Source organism: Arachis stenosperma, chromosome 8, assembly GCF_014773155.1.
Source record: "Arachis stenosperma cultivar V10309 chromosome 8, arast.V10309.gnm1.PFL2, whole genome shotgun sequence".
NCBI classification, from domain to species: Eukaryota; Viridiplantae; Streptophyta; class Magnoliopsida; order Fabales; family Fabaceae; genus Arachis; species Arachis stenosperma.
This window is the reverse complement of record NC_080384.1, coordinates 14,197,096-14,212,736: the sequence shown is the minus strand read 5'-3', so window position 1 is coordinate 14,212,736 and position 15,641 is coordinate 14,197,096. Positions and strand designations below refer to the sequence as shown.

Below are 15,641 nucleotides of genomic sequence, written 5' to 3'. Positions count from 1 at the left end.
GAATGTGTTAGAGGAGCGAACTATAGGTTTAAAATTAACGAAAAGCTGTCAAGGAAGATAAAGCCTCAACGAGGTCTTTGGCAGGGTGACCCGCTCTCGCCTTACCTTTTTATCTTAGCAGCAGAAGTGTTTACTATCCTTATGGATGAAGCAATAACAGAGGGAAGAATCTCCGGGTTCAAGATTGTCCCTACAGCCCCAAATATCACTCACCTACTGTTTGCAGATGATTGCATTATCTTTTCGGAGGCAAGCGAGGAAGAAGTTTTTCAAATCGTTACAATTCTTAATGAATACACAGAGGCTTCGGGTCAACGAATAAATCTCAATAAATCAAGTATCACCTTTGGTAATCAAGTATCCATTCAAAAGAGGGTTAATATTGAATAAATACTAGGGATACCGGCGTGGGAATCACCTGGAAAATACCTTGGCCTACCTGCGATATGGGGGAGATCTCTATACAAAGCTCTAACATGGATTGAGGATAAGATTATGAATAAGTTGGAGGGTTGGAAAGAGAAACTCCTTAACCAGGCAGGCAAGGAAACACTCATTAAAGCAGTAGTTCAAGCGGTGCCTGCTTATGCTATGAATATGATCAAGTTTCCAAGAGTCTTTTGGAGGAAAATTAATTTTAAGGTAGCTAGATTTTGGTGGGCTTCAGCAGGAAAAGAACGAGGTATACATTAGAAGAATTGGGAATCAGTCACAATAAGTAAACGAGATGGTAGTTTGGGGTTTAAAGATTTAGAATTTCAAAACACTGCGTATCTGGCAAAACAAGCTTAGAGAGCCTTGAAGAACCCGAACTCTATTTGGGTTCAGATTCTAAAGGCAATCTATTTTCCAGATGGCAATTTTTGGGAGGCTAGAATAAAAAAGGGGTCATCATGGGTTTGGAAGAGTTTAGTGCATGGACGAGAACTTCTTAAGAAAAAAGGTAAATGGAGTGTAGGGGATGAATCGCAAATAAGTATTTGGAGGGACACTTGGATCGAGGGAGCTAACCGACCATTGGAGGGAGAAAGTCAAGGTGCATCCAAAGTTAAAGAGCTTATTTAAGAGGGTATGGGATGGAATAAGAGCAAAATTTTCAACATGTTTCCACAACAAACAAGTGAAGTCATCATCAGAACTCCAATCAGTGTAGTGAATAAGAAAGACTGTCTATATTGGCCACAAAAAGAAGATAGAATTTATTCGATTAGAACAGGCTATTATGCTGCGAAAGAGGATTATCTAACCAGATATAAATGGAATCCATCTACCAGTACAGATAATAGGGATCTATGGAGAGAAATTTGGAGAATGGAGGTTCCGCTAAAAATTAAGATGCCTTTATGGAAGGCCAGCCAAAACATTTTGCAGTGTATACTATTCTATGCAAAAAAAGGATTCTAGACAATCCTTTATGCCAAATTTGCTTAAACAAAAACGGATCAATAGAGCATGCCCTCTTACTCTGTGAGTGGATAAGGGCTGTTTGGTTTGGTGCAGAATGCCAATGCATTCCAACAACAGAAATAGTCTCATTATTAGAAAATTGGCTGATGGACAATATCAAGAAAATTAGAGCTGAAGGCAGAGAAGACCAGGGAAGAAGAATTAGTAGAATAGGATTCTTACTATGAAAAATATGAAAATCTAGGAATGACAAATTGTTTCAACAGAAAGAGATTAATCCTAGTTGGACAATTAAAAAAGCTAAACTATTGGAATACACTTATTGGAGTGTTGCAGAAAAAAGAGCAGAGACTTTGATTGGAGAAATAAGAAGAAATGCTAACCTGGCCCGTTGGAGACCTCCTCCGAATGATTAGCTAAAAGCAAATGTGGATGCTACCTTCAAGAAGGATTCGGGTAAAGACAAAGAAGGGAAGGTCTTATTAGGATTCACCGGTAAAATTCAAGCTAACTCAAGTATTATAGCTGAAGCCATGGCAATAAGACAGGCCCTAATCATCGTAAATAATTTACAATTGGGAAGGACATTAATTGAATAAGATAATCAAAAATTGGTGCAAACTATCAAATCCAAAAGTTCTATTGGCAGAGCATGGGCAATAATTCAAGATATCCAGATACTTTTAGAAGCTTTACCTGAAAAGGGTCTAACGTGGACTCTCAGGGAAGGCAACCTCCTAGCACACGCACTGGCTAAAGCAGCAGAAGTGGGAACTATATACCCAAATTGGAGCCTTCAACCACCTGCAGTAATTCGTAATATAATACGAAAAGAAAGTTTGATAACACAATCTTGAGAAAAAACAGAGTATTCAATGCAACGAATTTTGAAGTGAAAAAAGACAATGTTAAAAGAAAACGCACTTAACTTGATTTCAAGCGGAAGGGACGCGTCAACAATGCAACCCTTCTCAGTAGGAATTCCTGTCCTCCCTCCTATACAGAGGCACGATAAAGTCTGTTCATGGAGGAGACCAAATCAGACGCCTTAGAGCGACCTTGAAAAGCCCACCTTGTCGTCTCCGTTGTTGGCCCCGTCAATGATCGTTGCGTTGAGGAGCTGCTTGTCGTCATCGTCGCTTACCTTGCCGGAATTAGCTGCCCAGAGGAGCTGTCCGTCGTCTTCTTCACTGGCCTCGTCGGAGCATATTGCGCATCGGAGCTCACCTTGGTCATCGTCATTGGCTTTGTCAGAGTTCGTTGAATAGAGGAGCTCACCGAGTCGCGTGGAGGACGCCATCCGCAACAACAAGATAGCTTAATTCATGGCAATAGAGATTATTCACAGCAACGGCGGCCAAGGAACAACACTAACGCAGCATTAGTTTAGGGAGTGGGTATTGGGTGGTTCTTAGAGTCAGGTTTGGGTTATTGGGCTTAGCCCAAAATCCAAAGAAAAAATATCATATAAACGTAAAAGAAATCTCTTGCAGTATCAGATTTTTCTAACATCAGAATTAGAATACGAATCTGAATCAGTTATCAATTTCGATCAAATTTTTTTAAGAGTCATTAATATACAACAACACAATAATGCTAACTAAATTAATTTAATTTATTTATCATATATGCACTAACTAAAAATATTTAATATTTTTAGATATTTAAATATTTCTAATACTATACATACATACCAAAAATCTTGCCAATTTAATATAAGAACAATTAATCAATAATCTTTAGGTGAGATACTTAAATGTCTTATAACAATAAATATAAAATATATTAATATATATTATCAGATTTGACTACTTTAATGGTTAACAAAGCTACTTTAGATACATCAAAAGAAAAATATACTACTAGAACATTCAAACAATATTTATTTAATTTATGCAAATTTTGGAAAATTAATTTATGAATAATAATAAATCTCATAATTTTGCTTTGATATCATATGTTAATTTTTGTTTCTATAATTAATTCAGAAACTATTTTTAATACCAATAAAAAATATTAAAATTTATGATCATCACATATTCATATAATAAGAGCATAATTAAAAAATATACTTAGATCTTTTTTGAGATATTATTCTTAACTTGTGATTATTTTTTGATGTCAAAATCTAATTCTGATATAGAGACTTGTGATTTGTGAGTTATAAAAATGCCACATTTTAACTAAGTTATTTTGCAATCTCTTAATAATTTTCTGTTTTTGGGTGTTTTTTCCGTCTTTTTTTTTTCTATCTCTTCACTTTTCACGTGTAACAACCTAATTTTTAGCAGCACATGAGCGTACCAAAAGCTCAGGCGCTACTTATCTCTAAACCTTTTTATTCTATAATATTTTTATTTAATATTGAACCATCGCGAATACGAACCGAAACTTTCACCAAAAAAATGAAGAGTCGGTACTTTAAATCATTTAATTACAAAATTATATATATCCACGCAGCATTATATACATAGACTTATTCAAAGATCCTCAAATATTGATAATTTGAGGATACAGAAACACTAATGAATTGTCATAGACGAAATAGAATTACTAGATGATGCGAATTATGGGTTTTTGGAACGTTAGAAGTTGCACCTCGGGTTGCTCGGTCACGTATATTATTCTTCTATGGTTTATCTTGAAGTTTTGTTTGGGGTTTCTTTCTTGGAAAGTGAACTAATTATTCCCCAATCTTGTTCCCTGTTCATATGCTATTTCCATTTGATCTTAACTGCATACGTTTACTTAAACTCCCTGAGATATATGCTTTTTCTAAGATGTAGTTTGGTTCTTTTGCTTCATGTCTTGCATCTTATGTATATCTCATTCCGATTGAATTTGGTTCTTTTGAAGTTCTTGTTTCTAACCTTACATTCTGAATTATTTCCTGCCTGATAGTGTTCTTAAACATTCTCTTGAATTTCTGTGAACCTCGTCCATAAATTTTGTTCTTCTCTTCCTAAGTTTGATATTCTTTTAGGCAACTCAAGCTTGTTTTAGAGTAACATGTGATTCCTTTGATATCTGCCTTGTGCTGTTTAAACTCCTTTTCTTGGCTCATGTATTCTCTGATGTAACTTTGGACTTGTTGATGCATCAAATAGAAACGTAGAAATTTTTGTGAACATTGTCCTTGTTGTTTGTCCTTTCTCTGAGGTCTTGTATCCTTTTGAATGACTTGAGCCTTGTTTTGGTGACACGTGTAATTGTTAGATATAGCAAGCGATATGTTGGTTCTTTAGGATACGTTGTGCGGACGCGAAAGGTGGAGTTTATAAGTGTGCGACGTCATAGGATGTTGAGGAGTTTGATTCTTGCAAAGGAGTTTTGTTGATGTTAGACTTGTGCCTGTTAGTGAGTTGCAGAGTGTTTGATGAGGTTGAGAATTCTCAGAGAATCTGTTTAATATGGTTGATTGGAAATTGTGAAGTTACGTCATGTTGAAGTTTAGGCAGCTAAAACTCTAAAGTTGGCATGAGTTCAGTGTGCAAACGATATACCCGTCGTTCTAATACCAGCTTGCCTTGTAACCTTTATGCATCGAGCCTATCTTGTATCTTCCCCTTTGCGTCAGATTTTTTTCTTTATATTTTTAAGACATAAGAATATCTTGGATTTAAAAACTGTATAAGTATATATATATATGTTGAGACCTTAAAGCTTCTTCCTTATATGTTATGTTTTATATATGCCAAAATATTTTGCCTTTTTTTCTAATGTGTTCAAAAGTAAAGTTAGTTTGAACTTTTTTCATCTTATATCAATTTTTTAGAACGAAAATTTTTATAAGTGAGGTAAGATGTAAGACTCCAAATTTTTAAAAAATTAAATAATTGACTATTTACAAGTTATTATATTATATTGAGATGTAATTTTTTAAAAAATTATTTTTAACAAAAATAATTAAATAAAATTTTATAATTATTAAAATTTAATTTAATTATTATTTATTTTATTAAATTTAAATTATTTATCAAAAAATATTTTAGCAGACAAAAATTAAATAAATTATTATTATTATTATTATTATTATTATTATTATTATTATTATTATCCGAAACCATTAAGAAAACAAAAAGTAAGAAAAAAACCAAACAAAGCTTGTATTAATATATATATATATATATATATATATATATATATATATATATATATATAATATCATGACACATGCTTCATTCCTTCTTGAACCAATGACACCTATAATAATTTAATCACCCCAAAACTTCATTTATCACCATCATCTTTCTTTTTATTCATTATTCACCGAATGAACTTGGGAAAAGGAATAAAGAAAGGCCGAATGAGCTTCCATGGAAACCATGAGTTTTTGGCTCTAATTTATTGAGATTCGTAACTCTAACAAAAAATCTAATTTAATAAAAGTATTTGTATTTTTTTTTATATTTTTACGTTATTTTTATCTGGTAAAAATTGATGGTAACATAATTCTTTTATCCTTTGAGTTCGGCTAACTGGAGTTCTAAGAAACATAAATGATTTCTGACATTTTTTTCTTTAACAGCTCGGTCAGAAAATTTCTACATAATCTCGAGTATTTTGATTTCGTATAGGATAGAATTTCGATAAATTCTCACTGATTAAATTTGAGTTGGATAACTGAATGATTGTTGTAATTAATTATTGATAGAATTTGGTTGACTTTATATTAAATTCTGTAGATATATTGTTATATGTGATTAAACTTGTGATTTGGTTATGTTTGTACTGTCCAAACCGTGATAATGAGATTGATTTGGGACTGTCATTGTGTTAGTTTTGAATAAAATGGGTGAGATTTAATGACCGAGGAATTAAATTAAAAGTTGTGAAAAAAATGGTAACCGTAAAACTCAAAAACGGATTAAGATTTAAAATGTATATTTTAAAAAGAAAATAAGGAGGATTTCAATTCTTGGTGAAGAGAAAAATCAACTAAGAAGAATTATTTTTGAGAAAATATACTTGTATTTTATGAAAAGATTGAGTTTAATATTATAATTATATAAGTTTTTTTGGATATTTTGGATAATAAATAAAGTTCAGGAGTAAAATGGATATTTTATAAAAGTTTAGGGTTATTTATATAAATATGAAATAAAGTAAAGGTTTAAATATAATTTTATAACGTATTGAAGTAAAAAATAAAATATTAAAGAATTTGTGGTTTAGAAAAAGATTTAATAAAAGTTTGAAAATAAGGTTTTATAAAATAAGTTTTAAGAATATTATAAATATTATTTTAAATGTTTGTTTAAAATTACTCATTTATATTAGAGTAAATTATTATTACAAATTATTATTTATCAAGATATTATTTTATAAGAATATTATTGTATGTATTATGAAAAATAAAACAGATAGTGGTAAATAGACAAGTTTTTCTAAAAATTTTAGAAAGACAAATCTAAGTTAAGGATCTCATGATCCCCTCTTCATAAAATATTTAGGGAAATATGAGGGAAGAGTGTGAAAATAGTTTTTGATGTTAAAAATAAGGAATTAAAAGAATGACGAGAAAAGAAAAGAAAAGAAAATAATATATTAGTTAAAGGGATCTATGCCACAGGAGAGCAGAGAGCAAAGACTAAAGAAATCTAAAGAATCTCTGCCACAGGAGAGTAGAGGACAGAAATGAAAGAATGTAATAACTAAAGGGATCTCTACCACAGGAGAGCAGATGGCAAAGATAAAGATAAAGCTTAAAAGACTGTCTGCCACATGAGAGCAGATACGACCTTTGTTTGGGCCTTAGTGCCAAATGTATAGTGGGAACGCCCACACACTGAGAACTGTTTTCCAGATGTAAGCACATTGAAAGTCACACTATATGCGGCTTAGTCGTAAGACTTATAAGCACATAATATGCATCTGGAAAGTCATATCTGGGACTCATGTCCGGATAATGTCGAGAGCAGGTAGGCAACCGACACATGAGCTCATGGCTTGCGATAGGACTAGACATACATTATCCGTGTTTGTGCATATTTGTTTGTGATTGTGTTTTCTATGATTGTGTGTGCTTGTGATTAGATTCTATGTTCTCTAATTGATGAGTTGGACTGTAGTTTGTTGACTGTTGTCATTTATTGAGAACATAATAAAATGAACTCAACTAACTACCCCGATCCTGTTAATAACTTCCAGTTCTTACCCCCTATCTCCATCTCTTTTAGCTACATGTGCGAAGTTTTAGGGCGGAACTACAAGAGCATGAAAATTCTGTTTACAAATTAAGTTGTTAGATTTTATTTTTCCCTCGTCATTTATTGTTTTAGTTTTTAGAGGGGTAGGAATTGTATTTGAGGATCTTTGAGTAAGTCTATGTATATAATGCTATGTGGATATATATAATTTTGTGATTAAATGATTTAAAGTACCGACTCTTCGTTTTCTTGGTGAAAGTTTTGGTTCATATTTGCGAAAACTCAATATTAAATAAAAATAATATAGAATAAAAAGATTTAAAAAAAATAACGCCTAAACTTTTGGTATACTCATGAAGTACTAAAAATTAGGGTAATAAAGAGAAATAACTATTGTTTAATAGAGATTTTGTTTTTCTTTTCACATATTTCTTTTAAAAAAACGCAACCTTTATTTTCCTATTCTAAAGAGAGAGGAGAAGGATGCCCTTTATTATTTAAAATTTCACTAATTCTATTTATTTTATTGAGTAACAGCCATATATTTTATTTAATATAATTAAAATTAATTTTATTAATTATATAGATCACATTATTATTTTAATAAAATAATTTATATCATTTACCAAAAATATATGTGTCATCTCTAACTAAATTATATATTGTTATTTCTGAATTTATTATGCGGTATTGAATTAATATATAAGAGATTTAGTTATTGTCGTATCATTTGTAATATTTTAACTGTCTTTTGAATTTAAAACACATTTAAATATATTATATTAGTTGAGTAAATTAAAGTTATGAAATTCTAGTACTTTTAAAGATTTATTGTATTATTTACCAAAACATTTATGTTATTTATAATTAAATGATGTATTTTTATTATTGTTAAACTAACTCTATGATATTAAATTAAGATAATGATAAAGTCACCAAAAATTAAGATAATGATAATAAAAAAATAAAAAAAAGAAAAAAGATAAAAATTAATTTATAAATAAAAAAAGTAAATAAAAAGAAGAGAAGAAGAAAGAAGAGAAAGAGATGATGATAATAATATTGAAAGAAGAAGAGAAAAAAAAAAAGAGAACATAAAAAAATAATAAAAAATAAACTTACATAAATTTGACTTCGTTTAAAAAAAATTTGATTGTAAAAAGGTATTAAATTTAATTACCTATAATTTAAACTACAGAGTAAATAGTAATTAACTAATTATCATTTATGATTTGAGATATTTTCTTGTGAGTCATGATATTCCACGGTGGCACCGCGTTTTCTCTCTTTCCACTTTCCACTTTCCAGTTCAACGCCGTTTACCAGTCGCACTTCCCTCCACACTCTTCAATTCTCCCCCTTTTTTCCCTTTTATCTTCTCTCTTCTTCAACCCCTTTTTCCCTCTTTCACTCGCAATTCCCACCTGAGAAATATCACTTTCTTCTTTCTTAGATGGATTTTGACCTGCTTCTTCATGCATCATCTACCTCCATTTTTTAATTCCAGTAATAGAAATCAACGCAGCATCAACAATTCCATGGATTCAAAGAAGCTCCGAAGGAAGCCCAAGCTCGAGCGCCGCAATGCCGTCAAGTACGTTGACTACGACGCCGACGGCTCCACCACCTCCTCACACGATGATTCCTCTTCCTCTGTCGGTGGCGGAAGCAGAAGCGATTCCATTTACACCCGATCCATGGATTTCTACGACCGAACTAGCTTCCGAATTGAGGGAACCGAGGGCGAGTTTGACCGTATTTGCCGGAGCTTGGGGCTCTCCGGCCCGGAGGACTTCGCCATACCGGCGGCGGCCTGGGAAGCCATGAAGGTCCGGTCGTCATCGGATATTCTCCCGAGGCTGAATCCGAGGGAAGAGCGAGTGCCACCGCGGCGGAGCGACGTCGTTGCGGTGGGTGAATTGGCCGAGGAATTCGAAGGTGGAGCTAGGGTTAGGGTTGATGAGACCGGTGGTTGCTGCGCGGAGAGCTCCAGTGGCGTATGCGGAGGAATCAAAGGTGTTCGTCCGCCGATGCTTAGGCCGCCGCCGGGGACCAAGGTGCCTGTGGTGGACAACACAAGCTCCACTTGGGACCTTCTAAGGGACTTTGCTCCAGAAGGTTCAGACAACGGCCACTTACTACAGATAGAACCAGATAAAGAAGACGAAGAAGAAGAAGAAAAGCAAGTAGTAGTGGTGGAGGAAGGAGGAGGTAAGAGAGAAGAGGAGGTGGAAGAAAGGGTGGATAATGCGGCGAGGATTGCGGAGATTGTTGCTGATCTTTCGGGGTCGTGTGGTTTTAGCACTTCAAATGAGGAAGATGATACTTCAAGCACTACCACGGGTCCAAGGTCTAACAATATATCTCCCAATGGAAGAATCAAGTGTATTATTACCTCTGGCGATTGGCAAAAGGGTGAGCTTCTTGGACGTGGTTCCTTTGGATCAGTCTATGAAGGAATTTCTGGGTAAGCGTTTTTTTTTTTCCAAGTCCAGTTTGCATTTCACTTTTGCTTTCGCTTCCGCTTCCCGTTTTACTTTTGATATTGTAGAATACTAGAATGTATTTTAGAACTTCATCATAGTAATCTAACTAACTTGTTCATTTGGCGGCCACCTACTGAAATTGATGCAGTGATACAGAATTGTAGAATAAAAAAATTTAATGATGCAACGGGGCTATGTTATACACGAGAAAATTTACTATAATTGATGTCATTTTTTGGGGAAAGGGTCTGGAAATTTTGGTGGAATGGTTAGTTACTGATATAGAATAGATTCCCCAATCTATTCAACAAGAGGCCGATATTTCGTGACATTGCCCGCCGATTTGCTTCTATTTGTCTAGATGTGATCCAAGCGGGTTCAAGTGCTTGAAGAGAATATCTTCAGAAGCAAATATGATTACTCCGATAGGATATTCCTTTCATTCTTCCTCTATGTTGCTTACGGAATCTAGTTCTTTTGGGGTTATAGTTGATGGTTTGAATGAAATAATAACTCTCTTCCTATGGGCTCCAGTCCACTTCTTTGAACATCATCTTAGTCAACTCCCTTAATAGAATAAATGATCATTTGTATCCATAAAAGATGAAAACACTGACATATGTACCACACTAGATCGAAACTAAACTTGTACCCATGCAAGATGCCCTCCGTGTGACAAAAATACCCTGTGGAGGGTTGGAGTGCCACGTAGGGTACTTTTGTCACATGGAGGGCATCTTGCATGGGTACAAGTTTAGTTTCGATCTAGTGTGGGTACATATTTCAGCGTTTTTATCTTTCATGGGTACAAATGGTCATTTATTCCCCTTACATACCATCAATCCAAATATAGCCTCTGTGTTATGTTATGTTAGTCATAATTACTAACTTATAAATTTTATCTTCTGTATATTACTGCAGAGATGGAGTCTTTTTTGCTGTGAAAGAGGTTTCACTGCTTGATCAAGATAATCAGGGAAAGCAAAGTATCTATCAACTGGAGCAGGTGAGAGGTTTATTCATTTATTGCTTCATGGTCTTTTCCCCCGTACTATACTTTTTCCATTAACTAACTCTTTTGTAACGTGTAAAAAAAAAAACCTTGTAGATATTATGCTATTTTGCATGGTATTGTATAAAATGCTTCATTTTTCTCTCCTACTACATAAAATGCTTCATTTTTCTCGTACTACATATATTGTTTTAAACTTTTTGCTTTGTCTTTTTCCACAGGAGATAGCACTTTTGAGTCAGTTTGAACATGAGAACATAGTTCAATACTATGGCACAGAAACGGTACTTCATTCATGTCCTCTCTTTTCACTATTACTTCTATTTGGCCTTTGCTACTGTTGATTCCATGTTAAAAGTTACCAGTAGAGATTACACCAATGTAATAGGTCCTTATGGATCTCAAGATTTTTAAGTTATCAGTATATGTGGAGTTTTGTGATTAGAGTCAGTTCATGATGTCATGATAGGCTATAAAATGTAGTCTAAGTTTGTATAGCAAGGGATCTGTAAGACTGCAAGAGCTAATAACATAAACTAAAAATTCAGAACACAGGTATTTAAGATTTTTTCTTTTTTTTTTTTTGGGAATGAGATTAAATTTTGCTGCATTCGGTGAATTGGAGAATGCTTAGTCCAACTACCAATATGGTGTATTCCTGAGAGCCTTAGTTCAATGCAATATGACAAACAACTGAATGGCCATGGTCCTGTCATGGGTTTTTTCAGCTGCATAACTCTATTCAATATTTCATTCTGGTTTTTACAAAGCTTCTTTAAGCTATACGCAACTTTTGCTCTCAAGTGTTTCTCTCTTCCCCCTGTCTATATGTTTCCATAAGGCTTGTAATTGTGTTATGTAACCACTGTTTCATTTGCTTGATGTTATACAGGATGAATCAAAGCTGTATATCTTTCTTGAGCTTGTAACCAAAGGTTCTCTTGCAAGCCTTTATCGCAGGTATACACTTCGAGATTCCCAAGTCTCTGCCTACACAAGACAGATTCTGCATGGCTTGAAGTATCTTCATGATCGAAATGTGCTTCACAGGTGACTTTACATTTCTTTACATACGTACACGCTCATAATTGCATAATGTATTCTTTGTAAATGATTTCTGTAATATTGGTTTCTCATTTTCCTTCTTGTTAGTAGGCTGTGTTCTTATTTGGGACAGGGCAGGGAAACATTTTGTAACTTGATTGCATGAACTTATTCATGTTTGGTTTTCAATTTTGGAAATTTTGTTGAGTAAATTTTCATCTTTGGGTTTAGCTCATGATGCTCTTTGAGTGTTGTTTTCGTACTTTCTATTTCAGTTAGTTAATTATCATGAAACAATCTCTCTAACTATAATCTAATTATGTTTTCCCCAATTTAAAGGGATATTAAATGTGCAAATATATTGGTGGATGCAAATGGATCTGTAAAGCTTGCTGATTTTGGATTGGCAAAGGTGAAAATCTTCCTCAGTTTATACTTCACTATTTAGTCCGTTATTTTGTTTCTTTGATGTTTCAATTTCAGTTGGTCCAGTTGCTTAACATTTTAATTTTCTTATACTGCTTTATTATTTCAGGCAACCAAATTGAATGACATTAAATCATGCAGGGGGACACCATTGTGGATGGCTCCTGAGGTTTGAACTCTCTCTTGATTCTTCAATTAGTTAGCTTAATTGCTGGATGAACAGCTCTAGGTTGAATTTCCACTTTTCTTCAGCAGTGGACCAAATGCAGAAGAAATATATTTATCATATAGTTACCAAGAGCTGCATGCATTTCACAGGAATGCTTACTTTTCTTATTTGAGAAGCTTAAGCAATGAAACTATGCATGTTGGAAGAGCAGTAGATTTTTTGTTAATACAGTCTCTTATCCGTATGGAAAGGCATAATTTTACACTCCCAAGAAGTTTTCTGGGTATCTTAGCTATGGGGTCATCTTCTTTTGGATGAGTGTATTGTTGTATTAAATTCTTGCTTTCCTCTTATGTTTGAAGAGGAAAAATCCCTTTGCATTTGAAACTAAAAGTCTACCTTAAGCTTGCCAAAATTTCTACCTTGATTTATAGCTTTATAGTTTCTTGATGACATGATTGTTGATTATGAGGCTGAAATGCGCAGGTTGTGAAAGGAAAGAACCAAGGTTATGGGCTTCCAGCTGATATGTGGAGTTTGGGATGCACTGTACTAGAAATGTTAACAGGCAAACTTCCATATTCGGAGTTTGAAAGTGTATGTGTCATATTATTTCCCTTTCATTACAGAGTTATAATATAATCAGTCTTTGCCTCTTCTTTTTTGTCTGAAGCAATTTTCATATTTTCAATTTTGATTTTAGTTCCTATTCAATCTATTCCTATAAAGTTTGTTTTGGCCTCTTATTAGTTTGAACAGTTCAGGCTTATGCCTATTGATCAAAATTCCGAGCTCCAGATCTTATGTTGTAAATGACTTCTATATTTTGTTGGGAGATATTGCTGATTGCTATAGATATATAATAACATGAATATTTTCCATTAACTGATTAGTTGCATAACTGCATATTTTTTGCTATTATTTTTGTTAGTCTCTCAACACCTTGATCTCTTTTGACAACAGATGCAGGCATTATATAGAATTGGGAAAGGTGAGCGTCCTTCTATGCCTGATTCTCTTTCAAAGGATGCTCGAGACTTTATCCTGCAGTGCCTTCAAGTTAATCCAGATCACCGTCCCACTGCTGCCCAACTCTTGAGCCATCCATTTATCCAAAGACCAGTTTCCCACTCGTCGGGCTCATTTCCTAATCTTCCAGGCAAAAAAGGTTAAATTTGTCATCTTCAAACTGTGAATCACAATGGAGGTAAAGATGATTCTTGCGTAGTCTCTATATTTGCAGTTCCTGTTTGTGTCTCTGTTTTATTTTTACAGCTTAATTACATTAAAAAACTTTTTTCTTCTCTCTCTTAATTTGAATATTTTACCCTTGATGACAGCTGTCCTTCATCGCACACAAGATATTTCCAGTGCTCAGTTCTCCAATGGCCGGTGTTGGACTGGGGTCCAATATTGCGGCAGCTGCTGGACGAGTGTCAGAGTAAGCCTGCTTGTAACTATAATCTTTATAAGCACCACTTTGGGTCCAATAAGGGATATGCTGCCCGAGATAACCAAGTTATGGTCTTGACAGTGACCTGTTGGAGGATTGTGCTCAAGGTGGTTCTTGTATGTTATAGCAATGCTGTAGTATCAAGGTTGAGCTGATAAATGTCATCCTTCACTTCACATTAGCCAGCTGAGCTTACCCCTCGGAGCAATGGTGGTATGAACTGAGATCACACTAATTGTACATATTTTTATCACTGACATGCCATTGTGTAAATCTGTATCCTCAAAGTGGTAATTTTTCCCTCTATTCCCATCTTGGAATATTTTCCAACAATCCCAATTTCCAAATTTTGGGATCAAACTCTTCTAAAATGAAGAAATTGTAAAATGAAAAAATGAGGGTGTAATAATAATTCAATCACCATTTTGGTCTTTTGTTGAGTACGATGGTACTGTTTGATGTGTAGAAAAGACTTGGATTATTGTTGTCACTTATCAATGATCTGTTTCAAGGATTAGTGAAACATTGTTTCATTTTATTCCATTTTGTATTTAGACTAAATCACACCTTTTTGTTGAACAAACAAAATAACACGTTACTATTTCTGAATTTATTTATTATACTTAATACTAAAAGATGGACGGTGGATTGGCTATTAAAATTTGTTCATATGAAATTTATAAATAACGATATTGAATCCACTTTAGGTGTAGACATTCAAAACTAATTACCAAAAAAGATAAATCACATTGAACGGTCATTGATTAAATTGATATTACACTAAGCACCTATTTAATTAGGAGTGTACGCGGATCGGATCGGATATGACCGAAAATTTGATCCGATCCGCACAATTTCCATTGGATCGGATATGATATCTGTCCCTTTTAGTGTCGGATCGGATATCGGATATATCCACATGATTAAACCTTATCTTTTTAATTATATTTCTATGTAAAAAAATTCAATAAAAAGATTTCTTTCATATTTTTAAACTTATTTATTTCAAAAATATTTTTAATCAAACTCTTTTTAAATAACAAATAAAATAATACAATATATGAATAATAATTACTAAAACATACAAATAAGTAAATATAATACCAAACATATATATATATATATATATATAGTCACTCAATAATAATAATAATAATAAAATTATTAGAGATTATTTTACAAAAAATTTAAAGTTAAAACTATTTGATATTTTTGTATTTAATATAATCAAAAGATGTCTTAAGTAAATATATATATATATATATATATATATATATATATATATATTTGTATTAAAAAATATGTATTAAAAGAAAATATTTTAATTTGGATTTATATTAAATACATATTTTTTTAATATAAACATTCTTTTTTAAAATAGTACATCTTTTGATTATATTAAATATAAAATATCAAATGGTTTTAATCTTGAATTTCTTGTAAAATAATCTCTAATAATTTTATTGATTATTGATTATTATTATTATTATTATTA

General features: G+C 33.1%; 1 protein-coding gene across 2 annotated transcripts; it reads left to right on the top strand.

Moving 5' to 3' along the window:
* The first annotated feature begins 8,882 nt into the window (after positions 1–8,882).
* LOC130944518 (mitogen-activated protein kinase kinase kinase 1) lies at positions 8,883–14,589 on the top strand. 2 transcript variants are annotated; one of them, XR_009072055.1, is made up of 10 exons: positions 8,883–10,023; positions 10,964–11,048; positions 11,276–11,338; positions 11,947–12,104; positions 12,438–12,510; positions 12,634–12,693; positions 13,180–13,290; positions 13,657–13,900; positions 14,034–14,134; positions 14,228–14,589. XR_009072055.1 is itself a non-coding variant. In XM_057872867.1 (9 exons), exons 1-8 carry the CDS (start codon positions 9,032–9,034, stop codon positions 13,864–13,866), a joined length of 1,752 nt encoding a protein of 583 aa, XP_057728850.1. In that variant the 5' UTR covers positions 8,883–9,031; the 3' UTR covers positions 13,867–13,900; positions 14,034–14,589. The 2 variants fall into 2 exon arrangements, 1 of the variants encoding a protein (XP_057728850.1); XM_057872867.1 differs by having other exon boundaries at positions 14,034–14,589.
* The last annotated feature ends 1,052 nt before the right edge of the window (positions 14,590–15,641 follow it).

Coding starts and splice junctions, on each gene's coding strand:
- LOC130944518 (XM_057872867.1), top strand. CDS start 9,032: ATGCATCATCTACCTCCATTTTTTAATTCCAGTAATAGAAATCAACGC. Junction 11,339..11,946: donor AATACTATGGCACAGAAACG/GTACTTCATTCA, acceptor GATGTTATACAG/GATGAATCAAAGCTGTATAT. Junction 12,694..13,179: donor CATTGTGGATGGCTCCTGAG/GTTTGAACTCTC, acceptor TGAAATGCGCAG/GTTGTGAAAGGAAAGAACCA.